The 21,110-nt window shown below is 48.0% G+C and overlaps 2 protein-coding genes and 1 non-coding gene across 3 annotated transcripts; all 3 read left to right on the top strand.

Annotated features, from left to right (window-relative positions):
- The first annotated feature begins 5,718 nt into the window (after nucleotides 1–5,718).
- Nucleotides 5,719–14,468, top strand: LOC135829998 (anillin-like). The gene is made up of 12 exons (XM_065342391.1): nucleotides 5,719–6,006; nucleotides 6,188–6,872; nucleotides 7,345–7,589; nucleotides 7,950–8,082; nucleotides 8,253–8,698; nucleotides 8,850–8,906; nucleotides 9,573–9,612; nucleotides 9,831–9,928; nucleotides 10,449–10,538; nucleotides 12,703–12,810; nucleotides 13,188–13,351; nucleotides 13,630–14,468. Exons 1-12 carry the CDS (start codon nucleotides 5,821–5,823, stop codon nucleotides 13,760–13,762), a joined length of 2,385 nt encoding a protein of 794 aa, XP_065198463.1. The 5' UTR covers nucleotides 5,719–5,820; the 3' UTR covers nucleotides 13,763–14,468.
- Trnaf-gaa (transfer RNA phenylalanine (anticodon GAA)) lies at nucleotides 10,337–10,409 on the top strand. Its single transcript has one exon. It is a non-coding gene; the product is annotated as a tRNA-Phe (tRNA).
- A 585-nt stretch (nucleotides 14,469–15,053) lies between the features above and the next one.
- LOC135830009 (actin-binding protein WASF2-like) lies at nucleotides 15,054–18,779 on the top strand. Its single transcript, XM_065342399.1, has 3 exons — nucleotides 15,054–15,580; nucleotides 16,712–16,974; nucleotides 17,538–18,779. The coding sequence occupies exons 1-3, from the start codon at nucleotides 15,313–15,315 to the stop codon at nucleotides 18,489–18,491; spliced, it is 1,485 nt and encodes a 494-aa protein (XP_065198471.1). The 5' UTR covers nucleotides 15,054–15,312; the 3' UTR covers nucleotides 18,492–18,779.
- Nucleotides 18,780–21,110: the final 2,331 nt, after the last annotated feature.

Genomic DNA, 21,110 nt, shown 5'->3' with positions numbered 1-21,110 from the left:
AATATAACAGGGTAGACTACAACGGGGTCAATACGTTTCCTTGTATGTACTTCGAAGTAGCCAATCCGGGTAATAATGTTAGCTAGTGATGTCAGAACCACACACACATGCGCCATGATGCGGTGACGCAGTCTGTCTGAACTGAAGACGTGAAGTAAGTGGCGACAGCAAGACAAGTGGCAGTGGTGGAGCATTATGATCATTCCGATAATGATGACTTTGCACATGTCCTCAGCCAGGTCGTGGAGACTGTCGTGTCCTGCACATAGTCATTGGGGTAACCTCCCGCGACAGCGCGTCCATGTTAGCGCGGTGCAGTTCAGCGCGACCGCCTTAGCGCGACGCATTTCAGCTCTGTGCCATTTCAGCGCCGTGTCTTGACAGCGCCAATGATTTCAGCGCGAAATTTTAAAGCGCAGGACATGTCAGCGCCAATTTCTTCAGCGCAGATTTTTTCCGCGGGAGGCACTTCAGCGCCGTACATGTACATGTACGTACGGGCACCAATTAGTGACTATCAATTACTGTTGACAACTTGTACGGGGTATGCTGTCGTCAACTGATGGCATTGCCATTCCTGCCAGAAGACCAGGTCACAGGCGCCTTCGATTGGTTGGAGGAGATCGCCTCTGATTTAAACCTTCAACAATTGACAGTGGACACAGTGGATTGAGAATGCTAACGTTCCAATGTCGCTGTGGTGCTGCCATGGAAGGGATGTCAGGACCAACAACGGTGTTGAGGGATGGCACCGATTTAGCCGAAAGGTGAACACCACCCATCCCAACGTTTGTGTGCTGTTGGAGCAACTGAAGAAGGAGGCTTCGCGTACGGAGCTTCTTGCCGCCAGATGCCAGATGCCAGATGCAAGCTGGCCAGCGCATCCCAGTCGGGAAAGCTTCATACACTCGACTTAACGATCGAGTTCGCGTCCTGGAAGTCAGATGTGCAAATGGGGAAATCACTAATAATTTGAATTTCTTTCGAATGTTGGTCGACTCCTTCATTTCTAATCTACTGATTCTCTTGTCATATCGCTATATGCCTACTAAATAATTTCAATAAACTATGTGAAAACAAGTTTGTCAAAGAATCACCAAATCACCAAATCCCGCTAGCGAGAGTGCAGACGAGACCACTAATTCCGTGCGTACGATAATGCGCACAATACTGCGTACTATAGTACGCGCGAAAGTGCTTCGCGCTGACATTGTATGCGCTGAAGTGCCTGGCGCTGACGGTACCTCACGCTGACAGTACATCGCGCTGAAATGCCTTGCGCTGACATTACCTCGCGCTGAAGTGCCTCGCGCTGACACTACCTCATGCTGAAATGCTTTGCGCTGAAGTGGTCGCGCTGAAATGCCTCGCGCTGTAGTGGACGCGCTGTCGCGGGATGGAATCGTCATTGGCAGCTGGAACGACACATCCCTATCTTTTCGGTACGCCGTGGCGGAGAATGCTCGAAAAATTGGCAAATTCTGCTCGAAAAGCATTGAGATTGGCAAAACACTTCAAAGTTTATGACCTCGACTGCTCCTCTTCTTTATCAATACATTGTAAGCCAAAGTAACCGGGTAACTGAACATGAAACATACCAGAAAAAGTACCAAATCCTTCCAGTTCTGCCCGAAGTACCGGCCAAGGGCCAATTTTTGGTGATCTGACTTTCTAAAACTATAGCCCCTCCCACAGACGGTATAGAAGAAGAACCAATCACGGGATCATTTGTCCGGGTAGAGGGACATGACGCAATGCCATGGGGTCGACAGTATCATCATCCACTTTCAGCTGGGTCGAGACATAGTCACGCTGAAAGTGGTGGCTGGTGCAGCTCAGTACTCGTGCTGTGTTCCTGTGATGCATCCCCAGCCTTGAACACGACCTGAGCTGAACAATAACAAGAGCATAGTACATGTACAGCAATCACGGAGATTCACCAGCACAGCCATCATGCAACACGAAGAACTGTAACACATCCATGGGAGAGAAATGGGGTGGTTAAAACACAGCTGGGATGGCAAAATGGCGGCAAACACACGCCCGAACTGTGAAGTGACTACCGGTACTGCAAAACACACCCAGTGACACATCCAGCTAGAACAACGCCCGTTGTTCACTGTACACTGTACTATGATTGTACTGTACATGTCGCTAGCCTGCTACTGCAAGTAAGTTCTTGCTTAGCAATCATCAGGCAAATGATTTTGCGATGTGCAGAACCAATACATTTCTGGAAGAATGAAGGTCGCGGAAATGTTGACATGGGGCAGTGGGATACTCTTGGTATTGGCTCAGTGTTCGAGCCATCTCTGCTTAGGTCTGCACCTTTTGGTTGTGAGCAGTTGGAAGTCATGACGTGTGCGTGAAGCAGTAAGAAAAACCGGGAAATGTGAATCGATAGTTCAGGAGTTGGATGCAAAGGCAGTTTGAACAAGATGGAAATGGTCATGATAGGCAGTGGCATAGCATTGGCTGTTCGCGCTATCTCTGCTAAGGTCTTTATCTATAGCGTTGTGTGAAACAGTGAGAAGTGCCGGGGAATGTGATAGTTCAGGAGTTGGGTGCAAAGACAGAGTGAGCAAGATGGAAATGGTGATAATAATTATGTGATCATGTGGTAGGCAGTGAGATAATATTGGCTGTTCGCGCCATCTCTGCTAAGGTCCTTCATCTATACAGCGGTGTGTGAAACAGTGAGAAGTGCCGGGAAATGTGATAGTTCGTGAGTTACAAATCAGTGTAGGCTGGTGTTAAACTGTTGTTGTTGTTGTTGAAATTTTATTTTGTATCGCAGACCAAACGGGCAATGGTGCCCAATATTATGATGGCGATAAAGTAACGGCCGAGAGCCAAGGATACAACAAGCAAGCCTCCACGAAAGAGAGAAAAACACAGAAAACACAGACTGCAAATACTCAAAAAGAAAAAGAGTCACGACTCCAACTCCAAGCCTAGATGCTGGCTAACCATAAAAATAAACCTTTAAAAGTCTCTTGAATGATCTATGGCAGGCGAGGGGCTTGAACTCTTGGGGCAGGGCGTTCCATAATCTAACAGCAGAAACGAGCGGCCGACAGTCACCAGAGACTCGCCTGGTGGCAGGGACAACATACGCATTTGGATCGTTGATCCGAGTGACGCCTTCAGTCTGGCGACGTAGGCGCTTGGACAGGAGATTACTAATTCTGGCGGTGTGGATACGAAGTGACGATCTCCGAGTTCTCCGCGAGGCCGTGATTGATAGGTTGCAGCGTTTGCTGGTGTTTGAGCACGCCTTCGCACGAGCCGCGGTCTATCGTCCACTTCCAAGTAATAGTTCTTCATGTAGTCGTGCTACGCGTCTTTGAGGCATGCACCAGATATGTTTTGACGATTTCCTGCTTCAGCGATGCTTCTCATGTCAGAATGAGGAGAGATGGTTGGCGTGGCGCTGCTTGAATGCAGTGCAGTTGCATGCGCCAATGTAACATTATGTCAGAGCGTTCGGGAGGATCACAATTATTAATATTTGAAGCGTCACCTCATGTAATAGTTCCGCTCAACTCCGTAGCCGGCTAGCCCATCATCTCCTTAGTAGGAGGGACGTCAAGGGTCAAAGATGCGCGCGCGCGCATGTGTATGTGTGTGCATGTAGTTGAAACTTAGATCAGTTTTTTCAGTTGTAAGAACTGGATAGCTTGAAGCCTTCCGGTGGTTGAGTGTGCCTCCCTGACTGACGTGAAGGTTAGGTACCTAGATAGATGTGTAGCTGCTGGGCTGGTGTGTCTGCCAGGGCAAGCTAGCAGGAGGTGGGCAGCATCTTCGACTGTTCCGGGATAGTGAGGGCAATCGGGTGAGGGTGCAGCAGCAATCTGGTACATTTGGTACAGGTACTTGTTAAGGAGGCTGCAGTGGCCGGTGAGGAGCTGATTGAGGATGGTGGTCTCATATTCGCTATCATAATATTATTGGGCAATGATCCCGTTTGACTTTGCGAAGTAAAAATAAAGAATACAATACAATCGTGCCGGGACGGAGTGCTGCAGAACTTGCTGGTGTTGAGCAATGGCCGGGGGTAGGCGGTTGCAAACTGAATTGAAGCCTCGGCAGCTTGGATAAGCAGCTGGACCAGGGTCTATACACCGTGTTCCATGCCGGGCTTATCATTGAGAGCAACACCGCGGTGGCTGCTGATCCAGACAAGGTTGGTGGAATTAAGCTGCTTTCCGAGCAACATCTGTCAGAGCATCGAACGCAGGGATGGTGTCGGGGTTGATCATGCATGTGTCAGAGCATCGAACGCAGGGATGGTGTCGGGGTTGATCATGCATGTGTCTCCACGGAGGGCATCTACGTGAGAGAGGCTGTCAGTGACCAGCACAACGTCCGTCTCCGTGGTAGTAAGTCGTAGACCGCCCCCAGGCCAGCTGTTGCTCCGGCTACTTCTGCTGTGAAGGGTGTTGCGACAGCTCCAGCTGGTAGTGGTAGACTCCCAGACAGTATCTCTGACCGCTGGGTTTCAGTGGTTTCCATGACAGGAAATTGAGGAAAACCACCTCTACCAGTGTTGGTGTGGGACATACTGCCATCTGCCCAAATGTCTAGACGCCGCAAGGAACAATAGGAGCGATAGGCTCAGTCTTCAAGACATGCCAGTGTCTCCACAAGTCGCACAATAGGAGGGTCAGACCGGGTGCAAGCGGACTTGAGAATGGATAGGTTCGGAACGGAGGGCCAGGATGGAGGACGGGATGGCAGAGGTGCAGAGGAGAAAGTGGAAGATGTCGCTCTGCCGTTTGCCTCCAAGTCTCCTTGGTTTTGCGGGTTTTGCTGGAGCAGGGACACTATGTCGCTTCGCAATGTGAGCGATGCAGGCCGCCTGGCGCTCGACTGATGAAGTCGATCCTTTGTCTGCCGTGACTTTTTCCTCACCCACTTACTGAGGTGTGGTGAACCCATGGCATAAGTGGGATCATTTCCAAGTCCACCAATAGTTTGGGGATTTCAGGGGTGTCGGCCGTTGGGCGGTTTAAAAGCCAATCGGGGCGTTCCGAGATTCCCAGTTTTGAATCGTTCTCCCCTCTCCACTCCGACAAGTCTCCAGGGAAACCCATGTGACCAGTGTTGGCAGTGAGCAACAAGTACAAGATACATGTACAGTACAAATGGTATTATGTGCGTGCCAGTGTGTGCGTGCGCGGCGGGCCGGGGCGTGTATGTTCCGATATGTGTACGTGTTACACTGTATCGTGTATGTGTGCCTGCGTGCACGTGAGTGGAACAAACATGCAACCGGCACCATAGACGCTATAGAGCATACATGTAGAGACTATGGAAGCCAGAGCTAGGAGTAGGACTAGCTTTCAGCTTCAACTTACTTGAGTTTCACGCACGGCAAAGCGAGTCTCAGCCCGCCGCTCATTCAGGCAACACTCTCTAGTCTAGCCTAGGCCAGGGAGTTGTCAAATAATACCATTTTGACGACTCCCTGCTCTAGCCATACTACAAAATACAATAGTACATGTACTACAGGCTGTTCTTAGTGTTCTACGAGCTATGGCTGAAATCAGTTGATCATGTGACTAGTAATCTTTTGTGATGTATGATCTCATTGTTCATTTGCAGTTGGGCCAGGGTGACGTAAGGGGGTTTCCCGCCAAATTCAAATAATTTCGAAATGTGCATCCACTCCACTTCTGCTAAAATTCTGATGTGGCGAACGGCAGGACACACACAGTGGACAGAAAGTAAATGAACTCAATGGTTGTGGCTTTCTGGTTGTTGTGAGAGTTCTTCTTGGTCACACCAGTACATGGGACCTTTTTTCTGACTACAACCATGTCCCAGAGTTCCGAGATGGCTCAAAGTCAGAATCAGGAGAACACACCCCCCGAAAGCCTAGGTGTGGCGAGAATTCTGCGGTCGAGTGGCGCACGGCTCTTCAAGAGTCATTCCAAGAAAAAACAGCCTTTGCAGCAGCGCCATAGTGTTGATGATGAGGGAGAGAGTACTGGACTTCACAAGGTAAGCTTGTTTCATCTGGTACGTTTCAAAAGATCAGAACATGATTGTGTACTGTTGGCACACACCATCCACGTTTGCAGCTAAAAAAAGACTGCTTTGTTGTGTCCAAATCGGGCGCAACGCATCTCTCTCTAAACACTCTTTCTTTGCTTGTCTTTCTTCGTGTGTCTTGTGTTCATAGCTCGTCAGGAGATCATCCAGCGCTTCCCAAATTGCCTTGCGCTGCTTGAAGAAAGTCCGCAGCAGCCGGAGCCAACAACAGCTATCGGACAATCCCTCTCAACATTCTGTCCGGTTCGATTTAGCAAAAAACAAAAACCATTGCTACGAGGATGAGAACTACATGTACAACAGTCGCCAACAACAAGCTCCATACGGTTACGAACCTGGCTACAAGGCAGATGAGAAGAATGTAGGCAAAAATGACGATGCTTGTGGCTACTATTACAGAGACGACGAAATTGATGAGGAAGGAAGCAGCTCGGATACAGAAACCGTAGACTACTCGGCGAAACCGGGCACGGCCCGGACGAATCCAGCTCAATCAGAGGGCAAAGAGAACACGCAACAGGATTGTGACGTGCAACGCAAACACGGTGATTCTCCTTCTGCATCTACGACTAGCCCAGAGTCATTGCAAAGTCATGAATCGCCTCAGTACGCTGTCCTTGTTGATGTGTCAACTGCACAAGGGCAAAGGCTCTGCTCGCATGTGGAAGACCAAGATTTGCACAACGCATCGATAACAACAGACGAATATTGTGATTATCGCCAAGGTCGAATTCTCGCTGAGGTACATCGCACCCAGGACCGCGAGCCGAATCGGAACTGCTCACCAATTCCAGAAGACTCTAGACAGCCGATCGGTAAGAAATCTGATTTTTGGGCGTTATTTTGTGATCGTTGATGCGCTGTCTCTGTCGAATGGTGAGGAATGAAGCCATGTGAAATAACAGCACAGTTTTTTCTTCTGGTTACTATCTACAAAGTGTAATGTGACTGTTTCACTAAGCTCTACACATTTTGCTGGTGTGAGCAGCAATCAGATAACTGTGTGAAGTTTAAAAATACCCACCTTTCAAAATTTGTTTCAGCAAGTGACACAACCCTGTCAGTGATATGAGGATTCCAGTGCAAGCCCCACCGGCCAAGGCAAAGTGGCCCAGTACTACTTAATACTAGGCCAAGAAGAATATCTATTGTGCAATCTGAATTATTTTTACACCAGTAGTATTTCGAACTCAGTTCGAAGTAGCTTTAGCACCACCAGCTTCCATAGTGACACATCCTTGTTCCTGTTGCCTTCCTTTTTTGTTTTGTTTGATTGCCCGGACACAGCTGAGATCGAAATGGATAAACAGCTGGATTCTAAACCTGCTTCAGCTTCTAAAAGTACTGCCGATGATCTACCAGAGGTTGTTGCTGTTCCGCCGACTGACTCCACTCCTGCCAAATTGCAAAGCAATTCGCCCGGCAAACGCAAGCCATCCGCTGACCTAACAGAGGCAGATGGATCGGCCGCAAAACGTGTTTTTATCAAAACAAATGCTGGCCAGCGATCAGAGGTCGACCACCGCATTGAGGTTAGATTTTGAACCCGCGCTGATATCTTGTTACCTTATGGGGTTTGGCAGTGCGCCATCACAGCCAGGCCAGAGTCATGACAATACTGAATTCTTAGTCCACTGGAATCCTGTGTTTGTATGCATCCATACACGTATGGGTAGTTTCCTTCACACAGGGTGACCCATCCATTGCCAATGACTTTAAACGCGTACTAGTATCTTTCCTGTAGGCCATACAATGGCAGTACCATGTCGCCATTCTTTCCGAAACTTCCTAACGTTAATAATTGCTGTCTGCTAATGGTTGGCAATGGTGGGCTGATGTAGCTGTTCAATGTCCCTCCATGTGTTGATTTGTTTTTTTTTGTCGCTGCGCAGCATCTAAAAGCGGAGATTCAGAAAGAGGAAGAAATTGAGCGACAGGCCACACAGGCACTTGAACTCAGTCAGTCCAGGGGTCAGCGAGTCACTGACGAGGAGATTGCAGCCGAAAAGCTACTGCTTCTCTCAGGTTGGTACGGTTGCTCTGGTTCATGTTGATCTGTGAGCAATTTCAGGCTGTAATCAGGTGCTCGATACGATGTTGTGTCACGAGCGTTGATGTTTTCCATCATTTCCCCGTGTATGATCAAGCGCAACTGTCTTGGTCTGGTATGCTTTGTCTTTGCTGTATTGTTGTAGGTATCAAGGTTGGCAAATGCCAGTCAGAACTGAAGCAGCTGCAGCAGTCTGGGGAGGAGGGTGGTATTCGACGCCAGGCCAGCGACTCATCCATCATATTCAGCCCGATCCAAAGTCGTCCCTGCGTAGCCACTGTTCATCTCAGTGACATCTGCTTGCCGCTGCATCTCGGCTTCCTGTCGTCGCTGGGCAGGGAAAGTGTCGGCGAGTTCTTCATTGCTGCTCGCTGCGGCTCCGAGGTGGTGGCATCAACCAAGGTGAAGTCCACACGCCACGCAGCCAGCCTGAGCAGTGGAATTGTGTTTGACGACACTCTCACGTTGGAGCGTGTGCACTGCGACTCCCGTATCGAAGTTGAAGTCTACTACTTCACAACAAGCTGCAAATCCCGAGATCAGGAACCCGGCACACCACTTTTATCCACACCAACCAAACCCCGCCTCCTTGTGAGTCTGGCTCTATTTTTTTTAACCTGTTTCCTCGATGGTCAGTCATTGGATGCTGCATTCCATGTGTGGCCTGCAAGTGTTGCTTTTAAACTTGTTTTGCAGCATATAATTAATTGGTTGGCATGTTTCTTGTTTTCGGTTCCTTCAGCCATCCGATGGACAGCGTACCGTATCATCGTCTAAGCGTGGAACTCGTAGCTTGTGGGTATGTCTCAAATTTTACTTGCGTTCTTCTGCTTGCTGGCACGTCTTGTTATAGTGTACTGGCCTGCATAGTCTCTCCGCATTCGCAGCAGTAATAATATAGTGCTGTCTGAAGTGGGGCGCCGCTTTTTTTTTACTGGGGAGTTTGTGATAATATCACAAACTCCCCAGTAAAAAAAAACAGGTTTTGAATATTATTACAGTCGTCCCTCTCTAATCCGGCACTTTATAATCCAGCACCCTCGATAAACCGGCACAATTTTCAGTAGCCAAATGTCCTCTTCATGCACATTGCAGCAGTAGATCAGATTTGTTAATCCAGCACCCTCCCTAATCCAGCAGATTTTCGTGGCACAAATGGTGCCGGATTATAGAGGGACCACTGTATATTATAATAATATTCAAAACCTGTAGTCTTCTGGGCACTGAATTGAATGGTCTGATCCGAGGAAGCTGGGTTACAGATATTTAAAACTGCAGGCGCTCTATATAATATTTGACATCGAGCATGTTACGTCATTTTGGGCACTCGGCATGCCATAGAGGCATACAGATCTATTGAACGAAGATGGAAAAGTATTTCTTGTTTCCTTTGTCAATTTTCCCTGCACTCGTATTTAGTTTTGCTCTTTGTTCTTTTCTTCCTCGTCACTGTTTACGATCACAGCCGGAGTTTTCAAACAGTCCATCAAGGTCTCCGGCTCCTGGTATGTGACTTCAGTGGTGTCACCGATATCATGTGATCAGTTGGCTGCTTTAGGTAGCAGTGGTCTTCTAGTTTTCTGTGATTGCTGTGTTATAGCAGTATGGCATGCGCGATGCGTCCCGCTGAAGTGTTTTGTTTAAACATGACGCGCGGTGGCAGTACTTACCAGTGGTACATGTGTGCTGTTTGGTCTGTTTTGCTGTGTGTGTACTACTCTAGCACCTTCTCTACCGAAGAGCTCTCGTTTTCAGTTGGCTGCGTCCAGCAATTTGTCACTGCCAGTGCTACAGAAGCATACGCAGATCAAGCTGCAAGAGGTAGGATTGTCACCACGTCCAGTGATATTGCGGAGGTTTGGCAAGACGAATTTCACATTCGTATTTATGCACTCTTGTGAAAGTCGAACTCAGTGGCGAAATTCGCGCTATGATGAGGATTAGCAAACAGAACTCACACTTGCATGACGTTGGCAGGTCATACCTGTTTATGACTATAGACAACACAAAGCACAAAGTAAGTTTTGATATGGCGGTCCTGACACGAATACGCGATTCGTGTTTCGACTGCTTTTCCGAGCAAAACATGTGAAAGTTCGCGATCCAGCTATAAAAGAACCGAAAAATGTTCGCGAACCTCGACACGAAATTTGTGATGCTAAACCTCCGTATTGAAAGCATACTATTATGCATATGGTACTGGTTGTGGCTTGGTTGAGATTTCATGTAGCCGAAATAGCTCAGTTGGGAGAGCGTTAGACTGAAGATCTAAAGGTCCCTGGTTCAATCCCGGGTTTCGGCATTTATTTTTTTCCTTGCTTTCTGCACATTCTCCTAACAGTGGAGTGGCCAACACGTGGTGTTCGGTCATGTCTTTGCTACTGTCACCGGCACAGCACATTACGACGAGCATCAGCATACTGGATTTTTAGTAAGTCTTCAATTTGCTACTCTCTGCTACTGTAGAAGCAGAAATATTCGTCCGGAATTTAATTTCGTCTTTTTCTTCCAAAGAGCTTGTGGACTAAATTAAATGCCGGACTAATGTCGATTTGCCCAGCTTTTCAATACACTCTTGTGATCCATGGACGAAATTTACAACCGGACGAACTCCCTTTCTTTGGAGTTGGATGAAATTATTGACCGACGAAATCTTCTGCCTGTACTGTATTACAGTAGGTATCGGTTATAGCGTGGGTGTTTGAAAAACGACTTTCTATTCTTATTTCCGATATTTCTTACGGGCGATAAATCAAGTGTGACATATCATATGCATGTGCGCAGGGGCAGGACGATCATCGTGCATGCAACGTAGTGTTACTGTGCATGCGGCTGGTCATAGTCCCGTAGGCTTACCATGTGGCTGTGCAACATGAGTTACATGACCACAACAGTTGAACCTGCAGCACTACGTACAACGCAACGCGAGGCAGGTCAGAACTGCATTGGACAGACGTTATTACTACAGGCGATACACTTTGTGCCAAACTGGCATGTTTCGCTACACAAAGTCCATTCTTAGGACCGATATATTCTACTATGCGATAAAATTGCTTGTAAGAATAGAAGTGCACTTGAAACCCATGTTATGATTATGAAAACATGAGAGTTCATTCTTGTAGACAGTATATTCTTTTACACGACCACGCTATAACCGATACGCACTGTACGTAACTTACTAACATGCTTGCAGAAGCAATCTGGGTTAAGAACACGAATTGCAAGTCTCCAACTCTGTGTTGCCACACCTGCCGACATGTCAGTAGCCTGCCGATTTTTGAGGCATGTCACGACCTGCCGACAATTGACCTTCTCCTGCCGACAACAGCCATGAAAGTGTCCAAGTTTGACCTTATGCGTGGTTTAGAAGTCATGATCCAGATTTTTGGCTTTTACTGCTCATTACGCGTGTTTCCATAGCTCTCTCCTAAGGCGCTAAGCGAAATCATCATCTGTCTCGAGAAAAATCGGCAAACTCAGCCTGAGTCTCACGCAAAACGTGAATTTTTTTCTTATCAGTGCCGCGCGCACGTGTGCGTGTATCGAGGTCGCTATATAGGGGAGGGGGTCCGGGGGCTTTGGCCCCGGATGATGCATTTTTTTCTTTTATCCTACTGATATTTGGCTATAATGATGTGGCAACACTGCCAACTTCAATTATTATTTAATTTGGCTTTTCAGCGAGGAATGGGTATCCGCTACCCACAGATAATCAGCAACGATGACCTCCACCGCAGAACAGAGACACAGCCCCTAACTGTCCTGGTTAAAGCTGCTCGGATGTGACTACTCGGTCACATCTGCAGACTGGACAAGGAGTCCCCAGCACAAATGGCCATGACATCATACTTCCGGCAAACAAAGGACGAGAAAAAATTCCGTGGCCGGCCGCCTTCCACACTCCCAACAATACTGAGAACAGACCTCGCAACAAAGGGAATGAAGCTGCAGACGGATAAAGGTCTCTCACACATCAGGGACCTGGCAGAGGACAGAGCAGTATGGCGGCAGCTTTTCCGCACCTGAGCCTGCAGAGGAATGCCCGGATTTGCCCAAACGGAACATGACATGATGTATGGTGAATTCAATGGACAATCTGATATATTTCTTCAATATTCTTTGCCTCCTGTTTCTTTTTTTCCTGCCTTCGACCCCGCTGCTCTGTGACCCTTCCCTCGCTTTCTCTTGTCCTTACTGTCTTTTGACTTGTTGAGCGGCCTGAGCGAATGCTAGAGGTGGATGTGTATTATGTCGATTTGTTGATTTTTGTAGTAACACACCCTGATGCAAACGCGGAGAGGCAAATAATAGCGAGGAATATGTGCACTTGACTTAACTTGTGATCCTTGTTCTCCTTGGGGACGAGTGCTACTGCGTCACAGTTGCATGTCGTGTGTGAAGATTCATCTTCACCATTGTAACCTTAGCTCTACAAGAACTGTAGCTTGTGTGAATATTGTCAGTGGAACCGCAAGCTGCTGCATTTAGTGTTTTATGTTTGTCGCGTACCATGGGGCAGCAGAGCTGCAGTGTAACTCGAGTTTTACACTACTAAGCTGCCTGTACACCTTGCTACTGCTGTTTTCTGTGTGCAGACGTGGAAAGAGGAGCTAGAAGGCATTCCTAACTGGCGGCGTCTATGGTGCGAGCAAGCCGGCGCGAGCATCCGTGCTTGGCAATATCCGTCGGATAAGGCCGTCAAGGTAAGCCGTCTGACGCTGTGACGCCTGTGAGTCAGCAACGGGGGTGTGGAGGATCTGCGTTGAGCTTAGCACGACTGCGGCACCTGCAACTACTTCGAAGTATGAGCGCGTCCCACCCCTTATGGTGCCACTGCTGTTTCTGGTGTGGGGTGAAGAACGAAGAATCGCGGACCTTTCTTTTTTTGAGTCATGGCTCTCCTATGTTCTTCTGTAGCTGTACACACGTACGTGTTATACGAACGTATTGGGGTGGCTGATATGGCAAGAAGGTAACAGTTAGACGGAGGATATCTACGTGGGTATTCTGTTCCTCCGCTGTACTGTATGTTGACCCCTTGCATCTTTGCTTTGCTTTCTGTTTCTGGTTGTGCGTGCAGGAGCCTGTTCGGGTCATTGACCTGCATGATTATTCCAAGAGACAGTACTCCCTACGTGTTGACATGGCTGATCATGATGTCAGTGTGCGCAAGTACGCTATCATGCTGACCGCACTGCCACCACATCAGATTGGAAAGCGCCAGCCCGAGCCAGAAGTTGACACGTACGTATGATGGGCTTGGGACTGTACTCTCATCCTTCTAGTTCACTTGCTGCTGATGATGCCAGGCACGGCCAATTTCATAGCTTCAGAGCTTTGGCCATGCAGTGCCGCGCTCCCCTGTTCAGTTCTACTGTTCGTATTGTGTGCTGTTTGTATTGTGGTGTCACAAGTTAACGTTAATGTCGACGAGCTGGACTCTCATGCAGTTATTAGTCGTTTGTGACCGCTCGCTTTACTATGGCGGATCTGGCTGTTTGATTTCCTGTCGATTATTTCAGGTATGTGTTCTCAGCCGACTCTAAGATTGAATGCTCCCAGTGGATTGATGCATTGACTCGATGTGTCGATGATCTCAGCACTTGGCAGCGCTTACCTCCCCGACAAGAGGACAACGTGGAACACGCTCTGTAATATCACGGAGCGTGTCTCGGCACCTTTCGGATTATTTTCGTTCTGCCCTTTGACTGAGTGAGATCTGCAGGTTCTTCCTGCTCTGCGCGGCTATGTCTCACATCGTTGAGTTATCTCTCTTTATTGCATTGTTGCGCCATGCATCTAGCAGTCCTAGCAGTTGAGCAGTATACATGGACACTGGTTGATCCGTTTTACGCGCCGTGTCCACTCATCATATCCCAGAAATCATTCCCCAGACGCACACAGGCACATGGGTTCTATTTAATTTTTTTTTTTTTTACTTGTACATTACAACAGGTTTGGTCAAAATTCCTTCTAGTTCTCCATCAGTATCACTGATCAACGGATGTTTCCTATCGGTTCCTTTCCCTAACAGCATACAACACATGTCTCTTGCTTTCTCGGCATCACATGTCTAATTTTTTTAATTACTCAGTAGTCATTACGGTTTACCGGTACAATAATTTACAACTGCACGGTTGCGCAGAGTAGCTAACAGCCTTCCTGCCGAAAGGTGTAAGTTATGCCTTTTGCTTGCTTTTGCCCGGCCTGATGCTTCCCTTTGTTTTATTGGTTTTTTTATGTGGTTTCATTGTTTAGCTGTTGTATCGTTTATGTCAAGTTTGGCATCAGATGTAGACGTGGGACCAGTCTAAAAAAGCATCCCGTTGATTTTAAATTGATTTCCATGTTATCTGCATAAGCTTTGTGCGTGAAACTGTCGGTCTGCCTCTGCTTGTTGATGTTGGCATGATGTTAGACCAGAGGCAGGGGCCAGCCATAGAGTTCAGGGAGGTAGAAAGGTACAGACTACAAAGCAAAAGGGAATGGAAGGCCAGCGTGTACATTGTGTTAAAGTCATGCAGCGGGAATTTCACAACTCAGACATGAACGCTGTAGTTCAACAGTCAAATTTTGTTGTTGTGTGACACATACTGAAATTCGGATGATTTTATTTTTGTTCTTTTTCAGTGATTGGACCATTTAATTGGTGTTGCCTGGAGACCATTGGACTTGGTAGTTGGTACTCCATGGAGAGTGCTCACTGTGTTGTGAGCAGGGAGTCGTAAAATATTTTACGACTCCCTGGTTGTGAGGATATGGCCGGATGTAGGGTAGATCTAGTATTCTACGCTACTACTTGCTACCATTTTGTACAATAGTGTACTACCTTACAAGTATTAGTTACAACTCGATCGAGTACGAGTACTCCCTTTTCCATATTTATCCTGTACATATGATGCACGTACATCTACGCATGTACAACTCCCTGGTATGCATGCATGTGCTTGGCCGATTGTCTGTACTGCACTGATCTGCTGCGTGATGACAGGCATGGCACAAAGCCACCAAGATCTTTTCCGACGTGACGCTGACCACGGTTGTGGTTGCTTCGCTTCATTCAAGGCATTTTCAGATTTTCATGTTGGCGGTGGTGAAGCCTTTCGGTGCACTTGTGTTATTTTTAGTAGGCGTGACTGGCGTCCTTGGGAAATAGCTCCCCTGCTGGGATGGTGTAGCGGCGAGGCGGGAGGTACAACAGAGCCATGCCTCTGGTGAAGAGAACAGTCGAGCCTTACTACGCCAGTAGGTGTCGTGTTTCTGATAAAGTCGAAAATGAGTTGCAGTGCATCGTGTCGCACACACTGTCCAATGTCATTCGCCAGCTTAGCAGCCTCTCCAAACATGCCGAGAATTTGTTTGCTGAGATCTTCAACGAGGCCAACTCGTACCTGGAAAGGACTAGTGCTTTGGAGAAGAGAGTCCAGAAGCTAGCTGTGGACGTGACCCAGTTGGATCCTGTGCAAGAAGAAGGTGTGTTATCCACATAGAAATTATCAACTTGCTTATAAGCGTACGCAGACGTGTAAATTAGGCACATGCACACTCAAATCACAATCAAACCAAGTCACTGTGAATGTGAAATGGCCCAACTTTTGCAAAGACATTTGGTGCCAGTGTTGACACTTATTGGTGACTGCATGAACAAAATCACATGTAGTTTGATGTCTGCACTAACAAACAAATGCAGTGCCAAGTAAAGTGTTGATTCGAAGACCTGAAGTCACGCGCACTAATTTCCGGGAAATGCGTAGGCCTAGCTGGAGTTCAGTACAAACCTGGCCGTGTGTTGGTTGGTACGTCATGCATTTATTTGAATTCACAGTGATCAAACCGGCCGTGACTCTCACCCGATTTCATTGAAGTGGACTATCTAAAGTCGCCTTAGGAGAATTGTTTTAGAAATGGCAAGGTTTGAGTACGTTATTAGTACGGTTGGCGACAGTCAGACAGCAGAGAGCAGCGGTGAGAAACGGCTTCAAAGAACAGTGACAGCAAAAAAAGAAAAGAAGAAGCGTAGCCTGGATAACAGATGGTGCTATGCAATACAGTGGACTGTATACATGGGAGTGGATACTAATTTAGCAAGATAGCAGGCTACAATTATAGTTTGAATGGATGGAACCATGGAATACTGCGCACTCTTGAGCGGTTGGATGGGCATGACCCGCCAGGATTGTGGGAATGGTAGATCCAAGCCGCATTGTGCGCGTGTTGTGCAGGTAGCTGGGGGCCTAGGCACATACTTTAGTGCACTACTCACTGTCTGCTCTAGGATTTCAAACCAACCGGGTGCTACACGTGTACCTGGCACAGCCATTGCAACCGGGTCAGAGCCGGGTCCGTTCAAGCGCGGCTCCTGCATGTACACATGATTATCCTATGATCAGGGAGTTGTAAATATTTTAGGGCTCCCTGATGTACGTATCTTGTATTCCCAACCGGATCACAGGTGACCCGGTGTTCTTTATCCAAACGAGTCCAAGTTATTTCTATTCCGTAGCTTTTCTTATGGGTGTATGTGGTGGTCTCTCTGTGTCCGTGTTTTGTGTGTGTGTGTATGTGGTGGTCTGTCTGTGTGTGTTTTGTGTGTGTGTAATGCAGTTAATCTCTATGATATTAGCATGTACAAGCACTTCAAGAGCACGAATGTCACCGAGCAACAGGTGCTGTCAAGAGGTTCTCTCCCTGTGGCCCTTGTGGAAGTCTATAATCAGTGCCAAAAGCCGCCGAACCTTTCAGCGTTCAACAAGTATCGCGAAGACGGGAAAGATGGCCTGAAGTTTTACACAGATCCAGGGTACTTCTTCGAATTATGGTCTGAAGACATGAACCGAAAGGCCGAGGAGCGGAAAAAGAAGAGGAAGGTAAGATTCCGGTGATCTGGTCTAGAAGTCAAAACAGTGCTGCCACTTCATGCTTTCAGGGTTCATAATTATCACCACATCCTACATTATATTACATATATATGTAGCTGGTGTGGTGTAGTAGGACCTGTGTCAGTGTCTCAGGTTGTGCATTTGATTAGTTCTAGACCCTGCTGCAACGAGGAACCAAGATCAAGCGAGATTGGAAGTTGGTGCGAATCACGGGCCGAAACGAACGGTCAGGCCAAATTTGGCAAAGGCATGCACGTAGCTGTACCGTTGATCCGCCCCCTGTCGAATTTCAACTCGTTATTAAAGCGGCTTCAGCATATGCATCGAGATATGATGTTGAACAGACACATGCATTGCTGTACAGAAAGACAGTGATGTAATCTCTGGTGTAGGGGGTTGTACCACCCTTAATGGGATCGAATAAATTTTGTTCTTGACTTGCTCGACTGGAGATTGGCGGGCAGTGCAGTTGTGTTAGCCATGGGCTTATGCCTTGTCTTACACGATCCCGTTTTTGTTTCTCCACTGCTTTGTTCATTCTGCCTTGCTAGCAAAAAGTACGGCAACGAGAGACGACGAGTACTCACGGTCCCGCAAAGGTGGCAGCCGTGCAGACCAAGAAATTCCGCAGTGGAAAGGGTCAAGAGTTTGATGATGGCCAAGGAGGTACTGTCGTGCCACCCTCGGTGGTCGGTGCGCCGCCTTCTGGTCCTCCACCCGGTGCACCGCCGCCGGTAGCTGGAGCACTGCCTAGCGGTCCACCACCGTCACTTCCACAGGGTGCACCACCACCGCCGCCATCGGGTGCTCCTCCAGCACCACCCAGTGGTGCACCGCCTGGACCTCCCGGTGGTGCACCACCTCCGCCACCGGGTGGCGCCATGCCGGCTGGTGTACCACCCGGACCTCCACCTCCATTCGACAGTGCGCCGCCTCCACCGCCGGACGATTCGATGATGGGCATGCCACCTCCGCCTGGTTTCGCTGCTCCTCCTCCCGGTGCTCCACCGCCTCCCATGGGCATGCCTGATGCGCCGAATGCCTTTGCACCGCCGCCACCACCGCCCGCTGCTGCCCCGGCACCTCCGCCAATGATGGCTCCTCCGTCAGCTGTACCGCCGCCACCAGGACCACCGCCACCGGTGTCCAACGTTCCTCCACCGCCTGGTCCTCCGCCACCTCCAGGTCCCCCGCCGCCACCTTGTGGCGCGCCACCACCCCCCGGCCCAGCACCGTCACTACTGGGAAGTATTGCGCAGGGAACTACACTCAAGAAGGCATCAGTGGTGGCGAAAGAACCAGATGAGAGGGTTGATCTTCTCAGTGCTATCCGACAGGGCAAGGCGCTGCGCAAGACTGATGACGTTGAGAAGAAGCCAAAGGATGATGGCAACGGCAACGACGTCGCTGCCATTCTCGCCCGCCGTATTGCCGTGGAACAGAGCGATTCAGAAGATGATGCCGGTGGCGAGGACTGGTCGGACGATGATGACGACTGGAACTAAAGCTCTCGGGCCACCGCCGTTGACCAAGTGCTTTTGTATATTACTACTGCTACATAACATCGAAACTACTCACCCTCACCATAGCGCGTTTGTTTTGTGCTGCCTGTTGTAAAGTGCACGTTCATTAAATTTTTACCCTCAAAGTGCTGTCAGTGTCTTGCCATCTGTTTTTCTATTTCTTTAGGGAGTTGGATGTGATGGTATGTTTGGTCCTAGTCTGAATTGGATGTATGATGGGGTAGTCCTCTGTAACTATGTAACTATTTTAGCTGAAAGTCCTGACTTACATGTACTTGCCTTATCATGTGTGTGTGTGTGTGTGTGTGTGTGTGTGTGTGTGTGTGTGTGTGTGTGTGTGTGTGTGTGTGTGTGTGTGTCTTTCTTCTCTTCTCAGACTCTTCCTGACTTTCCTTTCATTCTCCTGGGTGGTTACCAACAGCCAGTGCATGCCGGAGTATGTGGTGTGATGTGTGTGCAGGAAAAAAATTGAAAAGACCAAAAATAGGGATTCACTGGCCAGAGAAAGTCACTTCAAAATAGCTGTATGGTGTAGACCAGGCTGAATAGTGACGCATACTGGCCAACCCTCCCGTTTTTCCCGGGAAAATCCCGGAAAATCAACACTCCTCCCGGGGTCCCGGGGATTTCAAGCAAATTCCCGGAAAAACCAAAGTTTTGTCTGATACAGGATTTTCCTGAAAACTCCATGGTTTCTCCCCGAATGTCCCGGTTTTTTGAACTTTTTTCAAAGGTATGTACGGTGATCATTCGCACTTCGAACTTTAGTTTGAAGACCTGACCATGCAAGATCTGCACTGACAAAGTGACAGGCGGGCGCCGACTGATCAAAATACAGCCTAGTACAGGGTCGATCTGTGCTGTACGCACAGCTGCAGAGTCTAACGTTTTTTTGGCGGGAAAAGCTCTTTTTCACTTGTTTTTGTGCCATCCAGGGATTTTGAGAGAAATCCAGGCATTCTGCATGTCTTGTCAAGGGATTGAGATTGTGGTGGTTGGTCAGTATGGTGACGGTCAATTCTTCAGCCTTGCAAGCTGTTGAATGGTGCAATCCCAGCACAAGTTGCTATGGCTTCTGCCGTAGCATTGCTATCATCGCCTCCGGCGATGGGCGTCAAAGGTCAAAGGTGTGTGTGTGTGTGTGTGTGTGTGTGTGTGTGTGTGCCCATCCGGAGATGATGGCAGGTCGGTCCTTTCAGGACCTGCCATCATCTCCGGATGGGCATTATTCTATTGTATTGTGTGCGAGTAAGTGAGTGAGTGTCTGCGTGTGTGCGAGTGTTGCTTTCATGTCTATGATTGCTGGCACCAGCAATAATACTGTATCATTATTATTTGTACTGCCATTGATGACTTTTCACTTCGACATTTCTCTCAAAAGATCGGACTTCATTGAGTAGTGCCAGCAGTACATAAAATTAAAAATGTACTCTTGGTAGTAGACCTCTACTCACTGTACTTGGAAGTATGGTAATAGATGATGCACTGCCACTGTACTGTGCCGTATATTGTCAAAATTTTGCAGGCCACAACAGCATTGCCCACTTCATTAACCATGGCGGACAACAAGAGAGAGAGAGAGAGAGAGAGAGAGAGAGAGAGAGAGAGAGAGAGAGAGAGAGAGAGAGAGAGAGAGAGAGAGAGAGAGAGAGAGAGAGAGCCTGAGAGTGAGTGAGAAGGTTAGTAACAACATTGTCTTGTGCAGTTTCACTACCGGTACATACACTAGCCCTTGGCGGATTATGCTTGGTAAATTGCTGATTCTAGTGAATTATGTTTTCCATTATCAATGATTCAATATGCTCCAATTATGCCAGTGATTATGCTATATTATGCTGGAGTTATGCCAATGATGGTGTTATACTACGCTGCGGTCCAATCAATGTAATGGTATGGCGTCAGGCGAAATAGCACGTCATAGTACATTTGAGATCAGCGGGAAGAAGATGACGACGTCCACTAATTTCGTATCTGTGCACACGAATCTGCTGTGTGTGTGACTCTAGCTCTGTGTGTCAGCTATGATATCATCTTCTGTGGTTCCATGCCTAGCATGTACGTCTGAACCATCCTGCAAAGTTTGAATGACGTAGGTTGAGCGATCGCTCCGCGAAACATACTTTTTGAAAATCTCTTCATAGTATATCTTCCACCATTGAAATTTCGAATTTCTTCCAAAAAAGTGCTGAGAGGGGTGGCTTGCAACCTCGATATGGCTTGTTCCAGGCATGCTTTGGAGCCATCTTCTGTTGAAGTAGTGGCGGGGATCTGCCCTGCAACTGCTACAACAAAAAATGATTCGATCTGAGAAAGGGTGAGACCGCGAATCTCGGTTGAATATTGAGTATTTCAAGCCTTTTCACGACGAAGATGGAGTTCTTTTTGGAGATGGACGTCGCGGCAAAGGACATGGTGTCCGACTTCTGGCGTCTGGTGAAGCCAGGGATCATTTGTCCAGTCAGGTCGGCAGCCTAACCGTCGGTAAGCTTGTGTTTGGATCCCGTTCTGCTCGATGTGGTAGATCACAAACAATTTGATATCGCACAAATTGATCTCAGCATCGTGCGTACGGTATTTTATATTCAGAAAATCCCAAAGTGT

The sequence above is a fragment of the Sycon ciliatum genome, chromosome 1, assembly GCF_964019385.1.
Source record: "Sycon ciliatum chromosome 1, ocSycCili1.1, whole genome shotgun sequence".
In the NCBI taxonomy this organism is placed as follows: domain Eukaryota; kingdom Metazoa; phylum Porifera; class Calcarea; order Leucosolenida; family Sycettidae; genus Sycon; species Sycon ciliatum.
This window is presented reverse-complemented; position numbering and strand designations above follow the sequence as displayed.